The 24,207-nt window shown below is 33.5% G+C and overlaps 2 protein-coding genes across 5 annotated transcripts; one reads left to right on the top strand and one right to left on the bottom strand.

Moving 5' to 3' along the window:
* The first annotated feature begins 9,532 nt into the window (after window positions 1-9,532).
* On the top strand, window positions 9,533-23,924 carry LOC114338443 (venom allergen 3-like). Of its 2 annotated transcripts, XM_028289050.2 has the most exons (7): window positions 9,534-9,722; window positions 12,324-12,488; window positions 13,634-13,730; window positions 13,792-13,930; window positions 15,678-15,919; window positions 16,972-17,175; window positions 19,632-19,864. In XM_028289050.2, exons 1-7 carry the CDS (start codon window positions 9,600-9,602, stop codon window positions 19,820-19,822), a joined length of 1,161 nt encoding a protein of 386 aa, XP_028144851.1. In that variant the 5' UTR covers window positions 9,534-9,599; the 3' UTR covers window positions 19,823-19,864. The 2 variants fall into 2 exon arrangements, with proteins under 2 accessions (XP_028144858.1, XP_028144851.1); XM_028289057.2 differs by lacking the exons at window positions 16,972-17,175; window positions 19,632-19,864 and adding an exon at window positions 23,809-23,924 and having other exon boundaries at window positions 9,533-9,722.
* LOC114338460 (COMM domain-containing protein 4) lies at window positions 21,254-24,052 on the bottom strand. Of its 3 annotated transcripts, none has more exons than XM_028289069.2 (2): window positions 23,876-24,052; window positions 21,254-22,551 (listed from the first exon to the last, which is right to left on the bottom strand). In XM_028289069.2, the coding sequence occupies exon 2, from the start codon at window positions 22,542-22,544 to the stop codon at window positions 21,981-21,983; it is 564 nt and encodes a 187-aa protein (XP_028144870.1). In that variant the 5' UTR covers window positions 22,545-22,551; window positions 23,876-24,052; the 3' UTR covers window positions 21,254-21,980. The 3 variants fall into 3 exon arrangements, with proteins under 3 accessions (XP_028144870.1, XP_028144876.1, XP_028144866.1); XM_028289075.2 differs by having other exon boundaries at window positions 23,887-24,052; XM_028289065.2 differs by having other exon boundaries at window positions 23,853-24,003.
* Window positions 24,053-24,207: the final 155 nt, after the last annotated feature.

Raw genomic sequence — 24,207 nt, 5'->3', positions numbered from 1 at the left:
TGCTGTAAGGCAGAAACCATAATTTTCTGAATAAATAGAAAAATATGAATTTAATGTAATTAAGATAAAAGTAAAATAAAATTTTGGGAATTTTTCAATTACCTTTGTATTAAGTTGAATTTTAGTAAATCAATTATACAAGAGAGTACAATTTTTAGTTCAGGGTAAATATTTTAATTTAACAATTTCTAAATGTTAATACAACGCAATAATCTAAACATTCTTTTACCATTATTTTATAACACAATTAACTATCGATGAATAATTTCCACATTAAAGTAGACTTTTGAGCGAATTCTCCGATTATTTCATCATTACTATGCTCATACAAACTTCTTTTTCTATCGTCATTAGCATAAATGTTTCTAAGTGATCTTGTGTTTAAAGTACTTCTTAACCGATTTTTTATATATTTCAACGTTGAAAAGCTTCTTTCTCAAGATACTTGTGTCACTGAAAGAGTTAATAAATGCTTCTGTACTATATTTAAATTTGGATAAGCACACTGATATAAGTTGCACTTATGCAAATAGCAAGCTAGCTATACAATATTTACACTTTTTAGTATCACACGGAGGTGAAGTTTTCACGGTATTATCAACAACATTGTCATTTGTAACTTCATGTTCATTATAAATTAATATTAGCTTAATATTAGCAATAGGATTAATAATAGCATCCTTCATATGTTCTGTGCACTGAACATTTATCATTAACTCTATCTTCTACAATTTCAGCGCATATTTTGCAAAATCCTATTTTTTAATACAATCCATTTATCAGCAAAATCCACAACTTCTTCTCTAATTGCAGTCGCAGATATGGTAGGATAAAAATTTCTTAGTTTTTCAGTAAATGATTTAAATGCCGTTAAAGGTGTACCATTTTTTATTGTATCAACATTTCTAGGATGTAGAGTGCTCATATCATCATAAGTCGATTTGTCTTGATCGAATCGTTTTCCGATACTTCCAATAATTCAATCAAAAATGAGGCCATGAGAGCCAGAGTGGCCTAACTGATTTTAAAATTACTTTACATAATCAAAGAAAATGATCAGAAGCTAACAATGTCCGATTGTTTTAGTAGTTTTATGTGGACCAAGAATCATTATTGGTCAACATACAATTCCTAAAAAAATCAATTATGTAAAACAATTTTAAAATCAGTTAGGCCACTCTGGCTCTCATGGCCTCAAATGTGCAAGACTTTTTCCATTTTTATATTGTGCAGAGTACATAATATATTGGTTGTTTGAAGGATTTTGTAAAACCATAAATATACCTATGTGCATGAAAATGAATATTATCTGTAGATAGCAATCATTTATGTATACCGGGTGGTGAATCGGAAAACGGGCCATAGGATACTCAATGTAAAATTCTAAACTGTTGAATTTCTGCTTCCCTAATTATGTTACATCAAAAGTCATGAGAAGTTATTTGTAGAGGATTGAAATCTGTATTAGAAACAGAAGTTACAATTGTTCTACGATTTAAACACATTCCAAAATTTTGAAAAATATAATGTATTTACCGCAGTAGGTATGTGTGGGCATGTTAGGCCACACGTTATTATTTAACTGACAGTGAGCACATTATTGGCTGAAGAAGATATCTTTATTATTAATACTTCTCCTTAACTAAAGGTATCTTATCAACTTTATTGTGTTTTAAACAGTAATTGATAAAATAAATAAAAAAATTGACAGTTCAAATTGTTAATATAATAAATTTATTGTCAACAAATGCAACCTTATACACATTATGGTATTGCGTGTGGCCTAACTTTGGCGTATTACTCTGAAAAATGTATTATATTTTTACAAAATTTTGAATAATTATTGTTCGTAGAACAATATTAACAGTTGTTTTCAATACAGATTTCAATTCTCTACAAATAGTTTCTTATGACTTTTGATGTAAAATAATTAGGGAAGCAGGAATTCAACAGTTTAGAATTTTACATTGAGTTTCCTATGGCCCGCTTTCCAATTCACCACCCGGTATAGAGTCTTATACATTTACTTAAACTATATTTTACAAATAAAAAAGATCAATATCAGGCGATTAGAAATTAAAAAAAAAATTTGTTAAATCTAAAATTTTTTGTGAAAAAGCTTATTTGACCGGCCTCAAGAGGACGCAGCCTCTCGGTGATTGCACCGATTCATTTATATGGCCAGCACGCCACTGTACCGTTGCCTATTCTCCTTTGTTTTCAATATGAATTTGTCTTATACATAACACTGTATTTCTTTTTTACGTCAACTACACTGATGTAGACTAAAATACTGCTCCAAATAAAATACACTTAAAAAAAGAAGTTTTTCAATCCTAAAAGTAACATTAATAATATTGAAAATATTAAAAATATTACTAAAAGATTTTTAAATTGAAAAACTTATTGGTACATTTTCCTGGTGACACCTCCAAGGCTTCTACAATTTGCAAGCCAAATGGATGCTGCAGTGAAGACAAAGGGAAAGAATTTTACACTATGCAATTCACATCCCCGTCTGCAGCTTGGTAAAGTTCCAACGGAAAATGCACCTGGTTACACTACGGAGTAATACGAATATAAAATAAAAATGTATACCATTTTTATTCAGTTGCAATGCGAAGGCAAAACAATCTTACTTTTCAATTAGAATACGGAGTGCAATCTTTTTCAAGTTTTTCAATTTAAAAATCTTTTAGTAATATTTTTAATATTTTCAATATTATTAATGTTGCTTTTAGGATTGGAAAACTTCATCTTTCAATTGCCAGATGACGCTAGTCACCTACCCTATTTGTTTCAGTTGCGATGTATGGGAAAAGCTCTCGGTGCTGGTCAGTTAGGATATGGAGAACAAGCCTGCGCTCTCTCCGATGAGATTCCAATAAGAATCCAAAATCGCGATTCAGAGAGCTGGATTGCACTCCGTATTCTAATTGAAAAGTAAGATTGTTTTACCTTCGCATTGCAACTGAATAAAAATGGTATACATTTTTATTTTATATTCGTATTACTCCGTAGAGTAACTAGGTGCATTTTCCGTTGGAACTTTACCAAGCTGCAGACGGGGATGTGAATTGCATAGTGTAGAATTCCTTCCCTTTGTCTTCACTGCAGCATCCATTTGGCTTGCAAATTGTAGAAGCCTTGGAGGTGTCATCAGGAAAATGTACCAATAAGTTTTTCAATTTAAAAATCTTTTAGTAATATTTTTAATATTTTCAATATTATTAATGTTGATTTAAGATTGAAAGACTTCATCTTTCAATTGCCAGATGACGCTAGTCACCTACCCTATTTGTTTCAGTTGCAATGTGTGGGAAAAGCTCTCGGTGCTGGTCAGTTAGGATATGGAGAACAAGCCTGCGCTCTCTCCGATGTGATTCCAATAAGAATCGAAAATCGCGATTCAGAGAGCTGGATTGCACTCCGTATTCTAATTGAAAAGTAAGATTGTTTTACCTTCGCATTGCAACTGAATAAAAATGGTATACATTTTTATTTTATATTCGTATTACTCCGTAGAGTAACTAGGTGCATTTTCCGTTGGAACTTTACCAAGCTGCAGACGGGGATGTAAATTGCATAGTGTAGAATTCCTTCCCTTTGTCTTCACTGCAGCATCCATTTGGCTTGCAAATTGTAGAAGCCTTGGAGGTGTCATCAGGAAAATATACCAATAAGTTTTTCAATTTAAAAATCTTTTAGTAATATTTTTTTCAATATTATTAATGTTGATTTAAGATTGAAAGACTTCATCTTTCAATTGCCAGATGACGCTAGTCACCTACCCTATTTGTTTCAGTTGCAATGTGTGGGAAAAGCTCTCGGTGCTGGTCAGTTAGGATATGGAGAACAAGCCTGCGCTCTCTCCGATGTGATTCCAATAAAAATCGAAAATCGCGATTCAGAGAGCTGGATTGCACTCCGTATTCTAATTGAAAAGTAAGATTGTTTTACCTTCGCATTGCAACTGAATAAAAATGGTATACATTTTTATTTTATATTCGTATTACTCCGTAGAGTAACTAGGTGCATTTTCCGTTGGAACTTTACCAAGCTGCAGACGGGGATGTGAATTGCATAGTGTAGAATTCCTTCCCTTTGTCTTCACTGCAGCATCCATTTGGCTTGCAAATTGTAGAAGCCTTGGAGGTGTCATCAGGAAAATGTACCAATAAGTTTTTCAATTTAAAAATCTTTTAGTAATATTTTTAATATTTTCAATATTATTAATGTTGATTTAAGATTGAAAGACTTCATCTTTCAATTGCCAGATGACGCTAGTCACCTACCCTATTTGTTTCAGTTGCAATGTGTGGGAAAAGCTCTCGGTGCTAGTCAGTTAGGATATGGAGAACAAGCCTGCGCTCTCTCCGATGAGATTCCAATAAGAATCGAAAATCGCGATTCAGAGAGCTGGATTGCACTCCGTATTCTAATTGAAAAGTAAGATTGTTTTACCTTCGCATTGCAACTGAATAAAAATGGTATACATTTTTATTTTAAAATAAACTTAATTTTTCAAGAAAATTATGAACGCATAACGCCTGCATAATATTTAAAAAATGGTGGACGTTCTTACAAAATCCTTTATAAATTGAATTACAAAAAACTTGAGTATTGGTATCTAAAAAATATTAAAATAAATAATGTTGAAAGCAGTTGAACGTGGAACAACTGGATGAACTTGCTACCATAGTAATAGCGAAAAAATTCACTGAACTGCTTTTAACTATAGAAACGTAAGCACTGACATGCGGTACGTGATACCGCAAGAAAACTTTACGTCAAGGTAGCTCAAAAACTAAGCCATACTAAAACTGCAGCAGTTGAGAGCAGATGCAATAAATTACACATCACTTGAAAGTACAAAGATGGTGTTCTAGCAATCTTTTATAAAACACGTTTTACAGCAAAATATATTTTCGGCGTGGTATGGCAGTTACCAGGTGTTCCGATTTGCGTGGGACGTCCCGATTTTCAGGGGTCTGGGGACGCGTACCGATTTGTACCTGATCGGGAAAATGTCCCGATTTTCATCCACGAAAATCAATTTCATTACTTGCAGTGAATTTTATAACTATGTTATAAAAACAAGGCACTCCTAAAAGCGGCAAAATCGAATTAAAAATATAATTTTAATAAAAAATAAATAATTTACTTAATCTACGATTTTTTTTTGTAATTTCGTCTGATTATTATTATTATGTAGGATTAAATACAGATTATAGAAATACCTTGTAGTCCAGTAAATGAACGGGAAATACGGCGATACCGTGTAATTTTCAGGATCAACTCCGAATTGCTTGAAAATTTGGACGGCTTGTGCCGTTGGTTGCTCTTACTCGGGGGGTGACAGTCACCTCTAATTGGGGGTGAAAAACCGCGCGTTTAAAGTAAGTTCGGAGATGGATAAATTGACTAATTCTAAGCAATTTTAGTTCTATAGAATTCTAACTTAGTTATAATACTTTTCGAGTTATTTACGATTGAAAATGTTTATTTTTCGACAAAAATCACGTTTTGAGGTGATTTTCACAAATAACTCAAAAAGTAAGTATTTGATCGAAAAAATGTAGCATAATATAAAATTTAAAAAGTTGTGACTCGTAAAGTCTATAGACCCAGCAAAGGCAAAGTTGTAGCTCATGAAAAATACGTTCTTATTCGTCAAATTCAAAATCAAATATTTCAACATGAAATAACCAAGAAATGAAGCACTTTTCGGGAAAAATCAATTAAAACTTTTTTAATGAAGCTTTATTTTTATAAAAAAAAAAAAATATTTCAAAAACTTTTTTAACTTTTCAAAGAAACCATATAATTCAGCTCAACCAGGTAACTTTTTCAAAGATTTTGTGAGATTAATTTTTCAATCTACTCAACTATTTATTACATTCAACAGATATTAACATAAATGAATCATTTTTTCATCTATTTTTTCATATTTGCCTTTTTCTAACTTTTTAGTAATATCTCATAAAATCTCATTCATTGCTGCACAAATCATCATAACTTTATATTACTATAAATTTAATTTCATGTACAGTTAGTTACCTTCACATTTGAATTTAATTCTGAATTATTTATTAATGATTTTATAGTTTGACACTTTTAAATTTTAGCAAATTTTTACCTATTTACTATTGTTCAGTTTAATTTCAATGTCTCCAACAAATAAAAATTAAAACATTTTCACAATCACACCACAAATAATACACAATTGACCAAGTCTGTTTTTAAGAAAATTGCACAACCAATCTTACATCCATCAGTTCTTGAACATCCAGAACAACATCTAATAATCCCAATAAAATTTAAAAATATACACTTTAAAAAATTTAAAAATAACATCACTTTATATATAACTAACAATTTTTGGTTTCACGGTTTAATGTCGTGTTCCCTTACTAATCCCCTCAAGATCCTGCCAATTATTTTGTTTTGTTTGTACATTACAATCAAATCTGTCCCTCTACCATCTCTCCCTTTAGCATAATTTGGAGAAAAAGTATGATATTGAATACTACTATATTCTTCCCTTATACCGGAAACATTTAATTTTACTTTTACCGTGACCTGAAGATGCTGTGAATATTGTAGACAGCGAAACCGGCCGTCAGTTGTAAAATAAATTGTTTGTGAGAACGTCTCTTTTTTCTTTACTACAATAGTATGGACTCACACATGCAACCCATTCATTATCTTTATTTTTATGTTTTAAACAAGTTTCTAGCATCAAAACTAAGCGAGTTATGCTCAAAATGAAGTTGACTCCTTTTTTTTATAAAGAATCGTGAAAATCTCCCCCTGCTTAGCACCCCAAATGAAATTAATCGTTACCGCTTTACAAACAATTTACTTTAATTATGTATTTTTACATGACTGAAAGGGCCTGAACGAGTCACAAATCACGAGTGTATGCAAACTATGAACAGTCATATTTTAACCAATTTTTGTCTTACAGAAAAACAAAATGAATATATCATATTTATAAAAGCAAAACCTACTTACTTTTTACTCCTTGAGATTTTTAGTATCCCTAATACTTTTATTTTCCAATATTTTAGAAATTTTGTTTACTATAAAACCAATTTTTTTCAAAACTAAGCACTTCCAACCAGTAAACCTTACAGATCGTATAAACAATGCACATATAAAGTAGGTAAAGCGGTAACGATTGACTTTATTTACGGTGCTAAATAGGGGGAGATTTTCACGATTTTTTTTACCAAAAAAGGGGCCAACTTTATTTTGAGCGTAACTCGCTTAGTTTTAAGGCTAGAGATTTTTACATAAAAGAAAATTAAAGATTTTTAATACTTTAAATAATTTTAATAGGTTTTGCCCGAAAATTGCTTAATTTTTTGGTTATTTCAAGTTGAAAAATTCGATTTGGAATTTGACGAATAAGAACGTATTTTTGATGAGTTACAACTTTGCTTTTACTGGTTTTATAGACTTTCTGAACATACGATTTTTTTACTTTTTAAAAGCTACATTTTTACTAAGAATATTTTTTTCGATAAAATTACTCGAAAAGTATTGACTTAGTTAAAAAATTATATAGAACAAAAGTTTTTTAGAGTTAGTCAGTTGATCCATTTTGGGACTTACTTTAAACGCGCGTTTTTTACCCCCGAAAAGGGGTAACTGTAGGTAACTGCCACCCCCCAAAGTAAAAGCAACCAACGGTACAAGTTCAACTTCAACTTTGAAGTATACAGTAAGTAGAACCTAAGACAAGATTTTCATGCAATTCGGAGTTGACTCTAAAAATTACACTCCAAAACGGTCATTGACTATGCTATTGTTGTTTATTTTGTCCCGATCTACAACCCTAAATCCCGATTAGTTTTTGCTTATGTACCGATTAAAAACAAATCGGACCTGGCAACACTAGGCATACCGTATATCATTGGTTAAGGGTTAAACGTTCTTGAATTATTAATTCAGCTAAAAATATGAGGGTGGGTCAATAAGTCCGTGATTTTTTGAAAGAAACACAGCTTTTTATATAAAAAGTTATTTTATTTTTCAACATAGTCCCCTTTGAGTTCTATACACTTACTCCAACGTTTCTCCAATTTTTTAATCCCTCCCAAAAAATATGATTTGTAGAGGTCATGAAAATAGGCATTTGTTTGTGAGATGATTTTGTCGTTGAAGTCAAATCTCTTTCCACCGAGCCCTTTCTTCATGTTTGGGAACAAGAAATAGTCACTGGGGGCTAAATCTGGAGAATAGGTGGATGAGGGAGCAATTCGTAGCAAAAGATTTTTGCCATGTAAACTGCACATGTGTGTACCCTTGCATCGTCCTGATAGAAAAGAACTTTTTCTTGGTCAAATGCGGTCGTTTTTTTTTTTTCAATTCCTCATTGAGTCGACCCAATAAGTTGGTATAATATTTGCCATTGATTTTTTTCCCCTTTGGAAGTTAGTCAATGTGGATTATACCTCGTGCATCCCAAAAAACGGTCGCCATGACTGTATTGGCTGATAAATCCACATTTGCCTTCTTTGGCGCCGATTCGCCTCGAGAAACCCGCTGTTTTGACTGTTGTTTGGTCTTCAGTGTGTTAAAGTAGCTCCACGTTTGGTACACGGTTACAAAACGGCGCTATAACTCATCCATATTACGTCTGGACAACGCCAAACATTCCTACGAAATTGTCCCACATCTTACAGAAAGCTTTCTCATATTCCAGTGATCATTCAAGATTGAAACAACTGAGGCATGTGAAATGCCTATGGCTTCAACAATGTATCCCACTTTGAATCTCCAATCGGCTAAAACCATATCGTGATTTTTTTCAATTGTTCCGCATGTAAAGACTTAAATTGATTATCCAGAATGTTCGGCATCTTCTGTGCTTTTTACAGCCACATCACAACACGGGAAGAAGGAGCGGCAAATTTTATATAAGAAAAGTGCTACAGTTTGACCCTTGGACTCAAATTGACGCCAATATATTCGACTAACGAATTTTGAAAAAATCCTTTCAAAAATTTTTGAAAAAAATTCTCGAAATATTGTTTTCATTACTTTTTGGCGTTGGTAGACGCACTTGGTCCAGCTGATTCCAAAAATGTGTATTTGTCCCTATCGCCAACCCACAGTTTGGCTGGAAAAAGGAAAAAATCGGCATCAGTATCGATATGGGAATTTTTTTTCTTACGAATCGTAAGCTGTCGAAAAATTCTGAGTACACGAGAAGAACGAGTGGAAAATTGTACGTAAGTGCTCTAGTTTGACTCAATTTGACGCCAAAAGATATTTATTTTTAATTTTATGAAATTTTCAAGACATTTATATCTCCAACCGGATTTTTTTCTCATGAATGGTGTAGAAAAATTTTGAGCACACGAGAAAAACGAGCGAAAAATTTTATGGAAGAAAAGTGCTACATTTTTACTCTTGGACTCAAATTGACGCCAGTTAATATTTATTTTTAATTTTTCGAAATTTTCAGGACATTTATATTTCCAAACGTAACTCTTCCTCACGCATCTTAAGCTTTTGAAAAATTCTGCGCACAGAAGAAGAACGACACGTAGTTTTTTCAAACTTATTTTTGTTTTATTTATGTCAAAATGACAAAACTAAATAAAATGTTCCGATTTATTATGTTGTTGCGAATAGTATATTCTGTAGTTGCAGTTGATTACTGTTCTTTATGTGACAATGGATCACATACATTGTGTTTATATCCTAAGGTAAGTACCTATCTAGTTAAAATTTTAAATTAATTTTAGGAATTTATGCTTAAATAGATAAGAGCATACAATGACAATAGAGAACTAGCCCAGTAAATGAACGGGAAATTCGGCGATACCGTGTAATTTTCAGGGGCAACTCCGAATTGCATGAAAATTTGAATTTATGTTCTATACCCTCCATTTCAAAGTTGAAATTGTGCCGTTGGTTGCTTTTACTTGGGGTGTGACAGTCACCCCTTCTCGGGGGTGAAAAGACATACGTTCAAGATAAGACCGGAAGCAACTTTTGTTCTATAGAGTTTTTTACGTAAGTCAATACTTTTCGAGTTATTTGCCATTGAAAATGTTGATTTTTCGACAAAAAAAACTACGTTTTCAGACGGTGTTTCGCAAATAACTCAAAAAGTAAATATTATTTTATCGAAAAAAATATCCTTAGCAAAAGTGTAGCTTATAAAAAACCCAAAAAAATGGTGTATCAGTAAAGTCTATCAATCAAATAAAAACACAGTTGTAGCTCATGAAAAATACGTTCTTATTCGTCTAATTCCAAATCGAATATTTCAAGGTAAAATCACCGAAAAATTAGGCACTTTTCGAGAAAAACCCATTTAAACTTTTTTAAAGTGTTTATAAAAAGCTTTGTTTTAATTGTTAATAAAAGTTTTAGCATTAAAAATAAGCGAGTTACGCTCAAAATAAAATTGGCCCTCTTTTTTTTTGTAAAAAATCATGAAAATCTCGCCGTGTTTAGCTCCCCAAATGAAATTAATCGCTACCGCTTTACAAAAAATTTACTTACCTATCTATTTTTTATATGATCTGTCAGTCTCACCGGTTTAAAGTGTTTATTTTTGAAAGGGTTATAATTGAGAAAGCTTGAATGGGTCACTAATCACGAGTGTATGTAAATTTTGAATAGCCTTATCTTAACCAATGTTTGTCTTACGGAGAAACAAAATGAAACTAACATATTTATAATAGCAAAACCTACATTTTTTTACTCTTTAAGATTTTTCTTATCACTAATACTCTTTAAGTTATTTTGAAAAAATAAAATTTTTCAAAAATTTTTAGAAAATTTTTTTTTACTATAAAAACAAATGTTTTCAAAAATAAGCACTTTTAAAAAATAAGCCAAACGATTAATTTCATTTAGGGTGCTAAATAGAGGGAGGTTTTCACCATTTTTTTTACCAAAAAAAAGGGGCCAACTTTTTTTTCAGTGTAACTCGTTTATTTTTGATGCTGTAAACTTTTGTAAAATACAAATAACAAGCTTTTTTCGATGCTTTAAAAATGTTAATAATGTTTTCCCGAAACACTTCTTTCTTCGGTGATTTCGTGTTGAATTATTCGATTTGGAATTAGACGAATAAGAACGTATTTTTCATGAGCTACAACTTTGCTTCTACTCAATTTGTAGACTTTACTGATAAACCATTTTTTTTTCGTTTTTTTTTTATAGGCCACACTTTTCCTAAAAATATTTTTTTCGATAAAATATTTACTTTTGAGTTATTTGGGAAAAATGGTCTGAAAACGTAGTTTTTTTGTCGAAAAATCAACATTTTAAATCGCGAATAACTCGAAAAGTATTGACTTATGTAAAAAACTTTATGGAACAAAAGGTGCTTAAAATAAGTAAATTTATCCATTTCCGGCCTTATTTTAAACACGCGTTTTTCACCCCCGAGAAGGGGTAAATGTCACCCCCAAGTAAAAGCAACCAACGGCACAAATTCAACTTTGAAGTGGAGGGTAAGTAGAACCTAAATCGAAATTTTCACGCAATTCGGAGTTGCCCCTGTAAATTACACTCCAAAACGGTCATTTATTGGGCTAAACATGAAAATGAAACTAAATACCAAAAAAATTTAATTCATGATTATCAAACGTTACTAATACTCTACATTCTACATCAAACAAACCCCTGGCCCTGTAGAAAGAGTGGTGAACTACAATTACCTCAGCACCATAATAAAATAAGAATGGACCAACAACCAAAATATAAGAGAGCGTATCGAAAAAGTCAGATCCACTTTCAACCTGACGGGGACCTTCTTCAAGAGGCACAACTTCTTTCTTGTCATAAAAGTAATGCTGCGATGCTACGTCTTCTCTGTCCTTTCTTCTTCTCTGTCCTACTTCTCAACCGAGAGTACCGACTACCATCAAATCTCAAAAGTTACTGTGAAATGAATCCAGATATGCCCTCCTACAAGCCATCCTGGAAGGAGAAATATTTGAAAAGCGGGGTCTAGGAGGAGAAGAACATCCCGGTTAAAAAACCTCAGAATATGTTTAACACAACATCTACGCTGCTTATTCTCGCTGCTGCAGATAAGATAAACATTTCCAAAGAAGAAGCAGGAAGCCACAAATATTCTTGGGGAGAGTGTATCACCCTGTCTTACCCCTCCCGCTATGTTGAATCTGTTTGTGTATTGATTTTTTGGCATTTTAACTTTTGCTGTTCCTTTTTGGATTCTTATGTTCCTAAAAAATGTCAATCAACAATTTCGCTTATTAAGCCAACAATCGGAATTCCTTTATGTAAATTAAGTTTTTATTAAGCCCTTTGGTTTTTTTTTTCAGGATGGTCCAGGACCTAATTGTTTAGAATATAAAAAAGTATCCTTATCAAGCGACGAGAAACAGTACATTGTAGACCTACATAATGATATTAGAAATTTCGTAGCATCAGGGGAAACAAAGGGAAAACTTGGAGTTCTGCCACCTGCTGCTAATATGATGCCATTGGTAAATATAGATATTTTGAAAGGATCAAATAGTCTAACCTTTTTTTAAACCTAACTAAATTCAGCTGCCTTCTCCTTCGTATGCCGTGCTCGATTATCGGGCGTTGGCTATCAAATTGGCTATAGTAACTTTGTTGACGGCGGCACGGAAAAGGAATGCAGAGGATCTGTTAAACCATTTTCTCAGGTTTCTAAGCGTGCTACCTTGTCTTGTATTATTAAAAATGGAATATATTATATCTCTCTGGGTGTCACATAACATGGCCAAAATATTCAAGTTTGAGATTTTTAACTGTTCTGACGACTTCGGTAACTTTTCCCATCCGATGCAAAGCAACTTCGTTACGAACTCTATCCACCCAACTTATTCGTAGGATTCTCTGATACGCCCACATTTCAAAGACTTCCAGTTTCTTGACTTCTTGAGAAGTGTATCCGTTAAAGTCCAACCTTCGACACCATATAAAAGAGTAGAGAACACGTAGCATCTCACTAATCTAATATTCAATCTCAAAGTAGTATTGTTTCCATATAACAGTTTCTTCATCTTAAAGAATGTAGCTCTGGCCTTCTATATATGTATTCTAATTTCTTTGCTGTCTAGTAAGCAAAATAATCTAGACAGTTGGATTTAGTTTGATTCAGAGCACACCACAGGCCGTTCTGATAAGTCCAAGAGAACGAAATTTGCATAAACGGGTGATGGTGGTCTCTGAAACAAATTAATTCTTAAGCTGTTCTGATTACCTTTTGAGTACTAGGAAGAAAAAATTTGTTAGATTTTTACCTAGATAAACAGACGGGTTATGGAATGCAATTATTATAGATTCCCTCCTCATCATAGGCGCCCATACCCATGGGCAAGGTGAGGGGTGTGGCCCCCTAGCTTTTCGGGTGCTGTAAACTTTATATGGTTATCCAAAGTATACAAAATATAATGTGCAACATCTTCACGTCTGGTCCCCCCCTTAAAATTTGTATATGGGCGCCCGTGCTCCTCATGTCTATCATTTAGCGCTCCATTTGCCTTGCAAATATTAGAAGACTCGGATGTTAGGTTGTTACCAGAATTTTGTTTTCCGGCATAAGAGATCTATAATGCTTCTGTTCTTTAAATTTCTCGCTGTTTACGTATTTAATTTTTAGGAATGGGATGAGGAGTTAGCAATAATAGCTCAAAGATGGGTAGATCAATGTATACCACTAAACGCAAGTAGACAACATGATCTTTGTAGACAAACGAGTAAAGTATAAAATAGCTTTGAACAAAAGCGACATCTTTAATATTGTTTATAATTTTTTAGGTCGATACAAATATGTTGGCCAAAATGTTGCTAGTTCATTGGTAAATAAAGATGAAGTTACAGAATTTGATATTTTCATATTAAAATGGCATCAAGCAGCAGAAAATGTTATTCCGTCAGATATAAAAAGCTTTGAAGGGTACGCATCAAGATAAAAATAATTCTTCTTCTTGTTAAAGTGACATCTCCTCAATGGAGGTTGGCTACTATAATTGCAAACTCTTCTCTGTCTTCGGCTCTTCTTATTAGCTTTTCAAAATTTAGCCTTGTCCATTATCGAATGTTTCTTAGCCACGATAGTCTTTTCCTTCCTAGTCCGTTCTTTCCCTCGATCTTTCCTTTCACTTTAACTGGAGCATACTTATTATTTCTCAGTATGTGGCCCAGGTATAACTTCTTGTAAGCTGTTTCGCACAATTATTGATACTATCCTGTGTTCTATTCTATTATTCTATAGATATCGGTGCGATTTTACTTTAATCTCCACTAATTGTTGAGAAAAGAAATGAATTAACCCTCCTTTTCTATAAAAGGACAATACCAAATATTTAAGGACCATGATTCTGTGAACAAGAGATATTTTTCTTCGATATTAATACCGGGCTTCAAAGGGCGTGGTTCAGAATGTGTTTGGTTTTATAACATGTGCATGTCTCTGAACTCAAGCGGTCCCGCTTGACATCAAAAGTCTTTATCGTAAAAGATACAGTTTGTCACAAAATATTTAGAAATAATATTTATATATACAAGACAAGAATCAAATAAAATTAATTTAAATTGTTGTTCACATACATACTCGCCCCGGTTGAAGCGCTGGTTCTAACACGTTAAGCGCCATGGACCTAGGGACCGATGTAGGAAGTTCCTCATATGCCATGGACGTCCCTAGGGACCTCCTGGGACCGCTGTGTATTGACGAAATTGCTATGACGAAATGCCTTGGCCTGAAGGGCAATTTTTCAATATTGTGTCTGGCGCTTAACGTGTTAACATAAATAAAAAACTTATATCGCCGCCGCCTACGAAAAGTATAACTCCAAAAAATGCCGTTAAGAGTAGAACTTTCAATGAACGCAGCGAAAAATATTATTTTCGATTATATGATTGTGAAAATTATAATCCCTAATAAAGTGTTAGCGAAAAACATTATTTTTTGAGGAGTATCAGCAAAAAACATCATTTATGTTTGTGGGTCCACGAAAATTATAATTACTAAAAAGTTCTCAGAAATAATTGTTTTCGTCGGCAGAAACAGAAACAGAAAAGGAAATAATTGTTTTCGTCGGCATCTATTATGAACTAAATCTTTTCGTTATAAATATTTTGGGAGTTATAATATTCGCGGACACGCATATAAAAAAATTGTATCGCCAACACTTATCAAAGAGTTATTATTTTCACTGGAAATGTATTAGGAATCACATTAATCATAGCTACCAGCGATATTATCACATTATTAAAAGAAAATACACTAAACACTAAACGTTGAGGACACGATTGGTAAAAGAGCGTTAGAAGATTCCATCTTTAGTTTTGAACAACTATTACTCGGCCATCCTTTCCGGGAAAGACTTTAATCACTCTTGCTAGTGCCCAATAAAGAGGAGGGTTAGTTCTAAGTTCTTATGCAGACTTAGGTACTTTACTTTATCGTGGCCGGACATATAGAATTTCTGCCCAGTATCGAACTACGTCGGTTCCATCTTTGTTGGCGAGCCACATATCTTCGAGGGTACACCGATAAGGACAGTTTCTGCATCTATTTTCTGGAATATTGATCACTTGTTTGCTAATATTCTTTAATATATGATTAATATAATACATTATAATAAGTGAGTATGTTATATTATAACAAGTATATGTGCTAAGTTAACTTTTTATTATAGACTTTATCGAGGAAGAAAAGTAATAGGACATTATTCCCAGATGATATGGGCAAATAGTAGAGCCATTGGCTGTGGAATTGCAATATATAAAGCAAAACTGGGCGATTTTTATCAAGAAAAGTTTATTTGCAACTATGGACCTGGAGGAAATGTAGCAGGGCAACCGATTTACATAAAAGGGAAACCTTGTTCAAAATGTCCTAACCATAAGTGCGATAGTTCTCTAAACAATTTATGTCAAAGTAAGTATTTTTGTCATAAAAAACAAGACGATGCTAGTTTTCCATTGGATATATACGCTTTCTTTGGTTTTCCGGGTTTGACTCCGCGTTTAATAATTTTGGTTTTTAGAAAAACCATTATTTTGACGACGTTTCGGCATAGTTGCACTTGCCATTATCGAGTCAGGTAGTTCCGCTTCTCGCTGTTGCTTGAAGTAAACAAACATTCAATTGAGGAACAGAACAATACCGATTTGATTTCAAATATTTTAATGTACTCATAATGCTGAAATGTACTAAAAATTCTTAAATAGTGACCAAATTCCATTCAAATCAACAATTTTCTGGTTTGTTTATACCACTTATAGTAGTTTAAATTAATTCCACCAGAGGTCAGATACTTTGTTTTTAATCGCGAATTGCTTCTGGAGGTCTCCACGATATGCACGATTTAGGCAGTCTGAAATACAATGGCTTATGGTCTATCTTGATTCTAGATGATCCGCAATCGCACTGTGGACTTTCCGCACGACCCCACTTAAACAGCGAATCAGCATATTTACCATATCCGGTACGTATGCGATTAAGCCTCGCCCAGGTGGACCGGGGCTAATTTGATCCGATGAAACCCTAAGTTGGGGTGGATATCTGAATATAGACTGATTATGTTGTTGGCATCCGTCTTGTTGACTATTGCCTATAATGTATATCATATGAATCACCAATTTTTTAGGCAGATCTGATCGGAAGATTTCTAGATCTCAGTCGCTGATGCTCTTTTGAGATGTCTGATATCTCTTGATGGATTGATAATTGTACGTTGGCTACAATTTTCTGGTACTCTCTCGATTCTCTCACTAATGCTGCTGTACGGCGAAGATCTGGTGTAGCAATATTGCTCAAAGTAGGCAGCCATCTCACTGGGGTTCATTTTATTGTTCCAGTGATTATTCTCATGGTTTGATTAAGTTGGACATCGATTTTGTTTGTATGTGCACTATTTAGCCAAACTGGTGCACAAATAAAGGTAAGTGTTCTTGAATAAACTTAATCAATAATTTTATTAATTTTAGGTGCGGGATTATCAAACGTCAGAAGCGTTGGAAATCAAACTCATCCAAATTTTAACGAAATTAAGAATAACTTTGATGACACTACTTGTATAATATTCCCAGGAGGGAGTATATCGCATGGATGCAAAGATATGTTAGGAAATCGATCACTTTCAAAAGAACCAACTATATGGAAAATGAGTTCGGAGGTTACAACAATAAAACGTGAGTTACGTACTACGTATCTAAAGCATTTTATTATTTATACAACGTCCAATTAAACGATACAACTTCTTTTTAAAGTGCTCTCTCCTTAATTTGGCTACTACAATTGAAAACTCTTGTCTGTCTTCAGTTGTTCTTATTAGCTGTTCAAAATTTAGAACTGTCCGTTGTCGGATGTTTCTTAGCCACAATAGTCTTATCTCTCCTAGCCCTCTCTCCCTCGATGTTTCCTTTCACTATTAGTTGAGCATATTGGTACTTATTTCTCAGTATGTGACCTAGGTATGATGTTTTCACCGCGTTGAAAAGTTCTGAAAAGAACAACATGAAAGTACGAGAACACTATATCAACGAAGACTAAATGAAAAATTAGAAGATATAATCCAAAATGTATCCGTGGAAGAAGTGTACGAAAATATAATAGACAGTATGCAAACAGCCGCAAAAGAAGCGCTTGGTTTAAAATCCGAGCGCCACAGTAAAAAGCTATGGTGGACCGAAGACATACAAAACCTAATAATGGAGAAAAAGAAAGCGTACGCACGGTGGCTAAGTACTAAACATCAAGTAGACAAAGACAAATATTTGGACCTACGAAGAACAACAAGAAGAGAAGTAACAGCAGCAAAAAAAGAAATGTGGGATAGGAAATGCCAAGAGATCAACACTTACATAGGCGGAAGGAAGTGTTCAGAGACATGAAAATTTTTAAACAAAATAAAGAACACAGAAAGAAATACTACTTCTATGCAGTTACTATCAACAGAAAAATGGAAAGAATACTACGAGAGTTTGCTAACAGAAAGTAGAGCCGAATATACCACACAATCACCAACAGAAGTATTCGTTGAAGGCGAATAGATAATAGTGGGAGTTGATATGGCGAAGAAAGCTATAAATGAACTAAAAAATGGTCGAGCTCCAGGGCCAGAAAATATTCCTGCCGAATTAATAAAATGTGGCACAGATAAACTCTTTCAAGCACTTACTTGGTGTATGAACAAATATATAAACGGTGTCACGCCACCCAGTTTATGGAAAGTAGCTTATATTTCTTCCATTCATAAAAAAGGAAATAAGTTGGATTGCTCAAATTACAGAGGAATATCGGTAACTAGTACACTAAGCCGGGTGTACGGGCGCATTCTTAGAAATCTCATTGAGATGGAGTATAGGGAACAAGAAGAAGAACAGGCTGGTTTTCCGCGCTGGAAGGACTTGCACAGATAATGTCTTCTGCCTAAAACAATTAATTGAAAAAAATCAGCAACCAATCAAGAGACCCATCTCATGTTTGTTGACCTCCGTAAAGCATACGACAGCGTCCTGTGACTAAATTGTGGAAATCACTACAAGAAACTAACATCAGCTACACTCTAGTCAAAGCCTTAAAAAATCTATATGAAAATTCTACATCACAAGTAAAAATTGGCAACGCACTATCTAAAAAGTTCATAGTTAACAAGGGTCTGCGCCAGGGCTGCTGTATTTCACCAACTTTGTTCAAGATATATGTTGCAAAAGCACTAAACCAGTGGAAACGGAAACGTAAATGCCACGGTATGGGTATAGACCTCGGAGAGGTTTGTTTATATACCTTACAATTTGCTGATGACCAAGTCATCATAGCTAATGATAAAGACGACCTACAGTATATGGCAAGAAAACTAAAGGAGGAATATGAACAGTGGGGCTTGGAAATTAATGTGGAAAAAACTATATACCTACCCATAGGAGCTGAGTTATCCAATATCGAACTAGAGGATAATGAACAAATCACATCCTGCAGTGAATACACGTACCTGGGAGTAATCTTCGATAGAACGGGAAAAGACGATGAGGAAATAAAGAAAAGGGTAACACAAGCTAAAAGAACAATTGGCTGCCTAAATGGAATACTTTGGAGCTCGGAAATAGGAATACAGCAAAAATACAATATCTATGACACTTATTAAAAGCAGCCTACTTTACGGAGCAGAAACTTGGAGAATAACCGAGAACAACAGGAAAAAATTAGAAGCTGTAGAAATGGATGTGTTTAGAAGATCGTTAGGTATATCCCGTAGGGAAAGAGTTCGAAATGAGGAAGTAAGACACCAAATTGGAATAGATGGTTACTTAACAACAGACATTGAGAGGAAACAGTTGATTTGGTATGGTCATGTTCAAAGAATGGAAGACACAAGATTGCCCAAAAAGATCATGCAGTGGGTACCACCAAACCGCATAAAACGAGGAAGACCCAAAAAGACATGGAAAGAAGGGGTAACCAAAGCAATGAGTACAAGGGATCTTAGAGATGGCCAATGAGATGATAGAAGGACGTGGAAGTTAGGCATCGGACAACGTCGAAAGACATTCTAAAACCGATACATACATGAAAAGTTCTCGTTCATTGCACCTATATGTTTAATTTTGACAAATGTAATATTTAGTTTAATCTGATAACGTTTTAGGTACAAACCAGACGAAGAAGCCAGAGAATAAATTTAAAAGCAAACATAAAAGAGCTTTGGGTAAATGGTACCAAGGAGAATGTAGATGTGACTTACTATATCGCTCAAAATCCATTAGTCTGTCTCCCTTTGTATACCTAATACTTTTATGTCTAAATATTGTATTACGAAGTAAATATTGTCCTATGTAGATTATATTTAAGCATTGATTATAAATATTCCTCTTATAAATATTCCTGTACTTATTAATCAATGATTTAAGCATATTCTGTTTAAGAGCGTAGGCGCAAAATTACAAGCCAATTATTTTTAAATGCATTCATTTTTTTTTCAAATTCTGAAAAAACTAATAAATATTTTAAAAAAATTAAAATTCAGTATGAAGGATTATATTATTACCTAGGGCTGAAGGTCCCTTAGAAGAAACAAAAAGTTTCTTTTGAATGAGATAGTTGCAATTAAAAATCACACTCAATTTTCTCTTTTTTCTTCACCCCCTGTAACTTCTTAAAATAAACATAGAAGTTTTCAGGGACTTTTGGCCCTCGGTAATAATACACATAATTTCAAAAGTTATGCCTCACCCCTCGTATTCACGATGTTTACGCTTTTATAAATCCGTATCTGTATCACATCTTTATTGGGCCTTTTTTATAAAAAATATACCTTTTTTGGTTTTTTATTTAATTTGAATACCCATTTAATTGACCTGGTTTTGCCAAGGTGTAAACATTTGAAAAATGTATTCTGGTGAAATTTTTGAAAACGTGATTAAAAATGAATCGTATTTTAATTTCTGAGTTGGACCGTATAAAAATTTTCTATTTAGTTGAAGAAGGCCATTCACAGCGGTTCGTGGTGGAAAGAGTGGGTGTTTTTCAGAGTGATGTCTCACGGATATGCAATAGGTTCCTGGAGACAAACTCGATACGGAATAGAGCTCGGTCTGGTAGACCGCGAGTTACCAATGATCGACAGAATGGATATATCAGAATTTCCATCCGTAGAAATTGTTCTATGTCTGTACCAGCTCTCCAAAGAGAATTCAGGCATGCTACAGGAGTCAGAGGATCGTTGGCTACAATTAGAAGAAGAATTTTAGACTCAGGTTTACATCTTGGCAAAACCAGGTCAACTAAATGGTATTCAATAAGGGTATTCAAATAAAATAAAAAACCAAAAAAGGTATATTTTTTATAAAAAAGGACCATTAAATATATGATACAGATACGAATTTATAAAAGCGTAAACATCGTGTATACGAGGGGTGATGCATAACTTTTGAAACTATGTGTATAATATTTCATTCAGCGTTTAAATTTTTCAAAAATACTTATTAGTTTTCTCAGGATTCGAAAAAATGAATGCATTTAAAAAGCAGTGGCCCGAAATTTTGCGCCTACGATCTTAACCAGTTAGACTTTCGTTCATGCCATCTTATAATAATTCATTAAAGAGTGTATTTGAACAATTAAATATGGCATAGAACATGTATTATTGCATTAAACACAATTATTTCACTTTGTTCATCCTCAGCAATCAGTGAAAATTATTATTGACATCTCTTAGAAATTTGAAAACAATGTTGGAAAATTATTTTTCGGATGTTTTAAACTAACAAATTAATAAATCAACTTGTATTAAGACTAAAAATATACATTTTATAAATACAAGAGTTAATTATTTAATATAAAATATAACACAACAAGCATTGTTAATTATTTTTTAACAAAATGTCTCCTAGTTCTGTATTTTTTGTCATAAAGGAATTGGGCAATAAAAATAATAATACATAAATGAAAAAATATGATAAAGAGATTATAGAAAACCTTCCAAGGATGATAAGAGACTTCAAACTTATATAACACATAATATTATATTGTAGGTAGACTTCAAAGTGGTGGTGTGGTTTATAGATATTTTCACACAGTGGCAGATCTATGTTTAGTCCAACAGATACCTATAAAATATAACATCTGATGACTTCATATTTCATTTTAATTCTTAAGCTTATTATTTACTATCAGTTCATTAATTCCAATTAAAGATATCAAATGATATTAAAATATGACAAGAAACAACTTAAGAAAATTCTTAAGCTTATTGTAGAGAGAGAAGTTTGAAAATTGCTAGAGGTATTTAAAAATCCTCCAAAATTATTTCGTATAGGGAAAACCATTATTAGTATTACATATTCCAATAAAAAGACCAAAACTGCATGAATTTTTTTCACATTTCCCAATACTAAAAAGTTTCACCACAGCTGCTTGTTGAAGAAAGGTTATCCTGTATATTATCATATATATTTTAAAGAAATTCTCAAATCTGTTGACATACATCTCACTTCCATCAAGACGCTTCCTTTAATTCCACCATGGTCTTCCTTACTTCTTCCAAATTCTCAAGCAATACATTCACTGTGAAAGGAGTTAAAGCTACAGAACGATTCTCACCATTAATTTTTAAATCTAGAATAGCACATTTAAGATCTGCATCTACAGTAGCGACAATATCTTCTAGAGGATTAACTTTGAGAGATGCCGCTCTAAATTTATCTGTTAGAGCCCCTATCTGATCATCCACAACTCTCTTCAGAGATGTACTGTGCTCCCTAGGGAGTCCTAGTTGTTGCAATTCATTCTGTAAAGCATTGCTGTCACAGTTAAAACGAGTAGTTGATGTTAAAATATAAGTTATACAAGCTATACAAGCTTTTAAATCTATATCTGCGTCAAGTTTAGATTCTGAAAATAATTTTTCTGCTTTGTCCATTTGTAGTGGTGGATTAATTATGCCCTGAGCGACAACTTGAGCTAAAAGTTTCAGTTTAATGGATGATAATTTCGAAAGGGTATTAATTTCCACCAAAACCCAATCTGGACAATCTGCATCTCCACAAAAACGAAACCTCATTGTTTAGCTAAAACAAAAAATTGTCTATTAGTTTTGAGGTTTATTAATCCCTAAATAATTGTAATTTCATGGTTGGTGCAGATAGTTGATATATTTTAAAAAACTATTGTTATGTGTAAAAATGTTGAATAGCTCAAGCAATAGGATAGCTTAGCTACCCTATCATATCTTTAGCTATCCTTAGGATAGGATAGCTTTCACGCAGAAGGCTGTAGATCAAATTCGAGCGTCGCTTAGAACATCTAGACACTTTTAAATGTCTATAGGCCCCAGGCCGACTCAGAAGCTAGAAGAAACATATATACCACCTTCTCAAATGCCTTAAAAAATATGGCCTGCAAGTAAATGGGGAGAAAACTAAGATGAAGGCATCAACACCCAACAATAAAGCCAGAAAAATCGGTCACCAATTCATGGTTGATAACTCTACCTTTGAAGTGGTGGACAAATTCACATACTTAGGCTCCCTGATCACCAAGGAGAATGTCATGATAGAAGAAATCAAGCGAAGGATAATCCTAGCAAACAAATGCTATTTTGGACTCAGTAGACATATGAGAAGCAGAAACTTAAGTCATATACAAAACCCTTATACAACCAGTGTTAACATATGGATGGGAAACATGGACCATCTCCAAGGCAGATGAAAACCTTCTGTCTATATTTGAACAAAGGATCCTGAGAAGAATATATTTGGTGGTAAAGATGTAGTATCTGTTATAAAAATAAGAAGGCCAAGATGGGCAGGACATCTAGCAAGATCACAGAAGGACAACCCTCCTAGAAGAATCCTTATGTCACAACTTGTGGGAAGTAGAAATAGGGACAGGCCAAAGCTCAGATGGAAGGATGATGTAGATGAGGATGGTAGAAAAATAGGCGCAGAAAACTGACAATCGATAGAACTGACTGGAGTAATAGACTTGGGAAGGTCAAGGCTTTTTTATAGGGCTGTATCACCATTGATGATAATGATACAGGCCCCAGGTCGACTCAGCCTGAATGAAAATGAGTACTTTGGGTAAAACCAGGCATAATAATAGGCGGTTGAAGCGTAGCACTGGCCCTTCCTTGTAGGCCCTGGAGATAGAAGACTACCCTGTTATAATCCCAAAGCCTCATTAGCAGTATAAAAGAGAGACTATTATTATTATGTGTAAAAATGTAAGCAATTTGATGTATTAATAATTATTAAATAAATATTTCTAATATGAGTAATATTATCAAAAAAGTAATGATGTTGACATTTAAAAATTGATTGCAGGTGGCTTACTATCAAATAATATAGAAGAAAAAAACGATTTTCACCTAAGGTCCAGAAATAGACTAACATATAACTTGCCAAAAGATGGAGATGAATGTGTTTGTTGGTTTGATTGATATTTAATAAAATAGTTATTAAAATAATATTTTATATTCTTATTTATCAACTGTGTTGTTTTCTTTTACAATAAATTTGACAACCACAATACATAACGGAAATGTCCTGCTTTGTACTGTGCTTGACAGTTTGACAACAGAAATTTTGACAGTGACAATAAAACCACTCACGGGTTAAACCTTGGTTAAACCTTAGACAAGGAAAGAGAGGGTTAAACGTCAAAGTCAATATATTCTTCTGTATTTTCGTTTCCCTTTACTTTTCAGTATTCCAATGCAATTA

The sequence above is a fragment of the Diabrotica virgifera genome, chromosome 6, assembly GCF_917563875.1.
Source record: "Diabrotica virgifera virgifera chromosome 6, PGI_DIABVI_V3a".
NCBI classification, from domain to species: Eukaryota; Metazoa; Arthropoda; class Insecta; order Coleoptera; family Chrysomelidae; genus Diabrotica; species Diabrotica virgifera.
The sequence above is the reverse complement of the archived record's forward strand: the minus strand, read 5'-3'. Positions and strand labels throughout refer to the sequence as shown.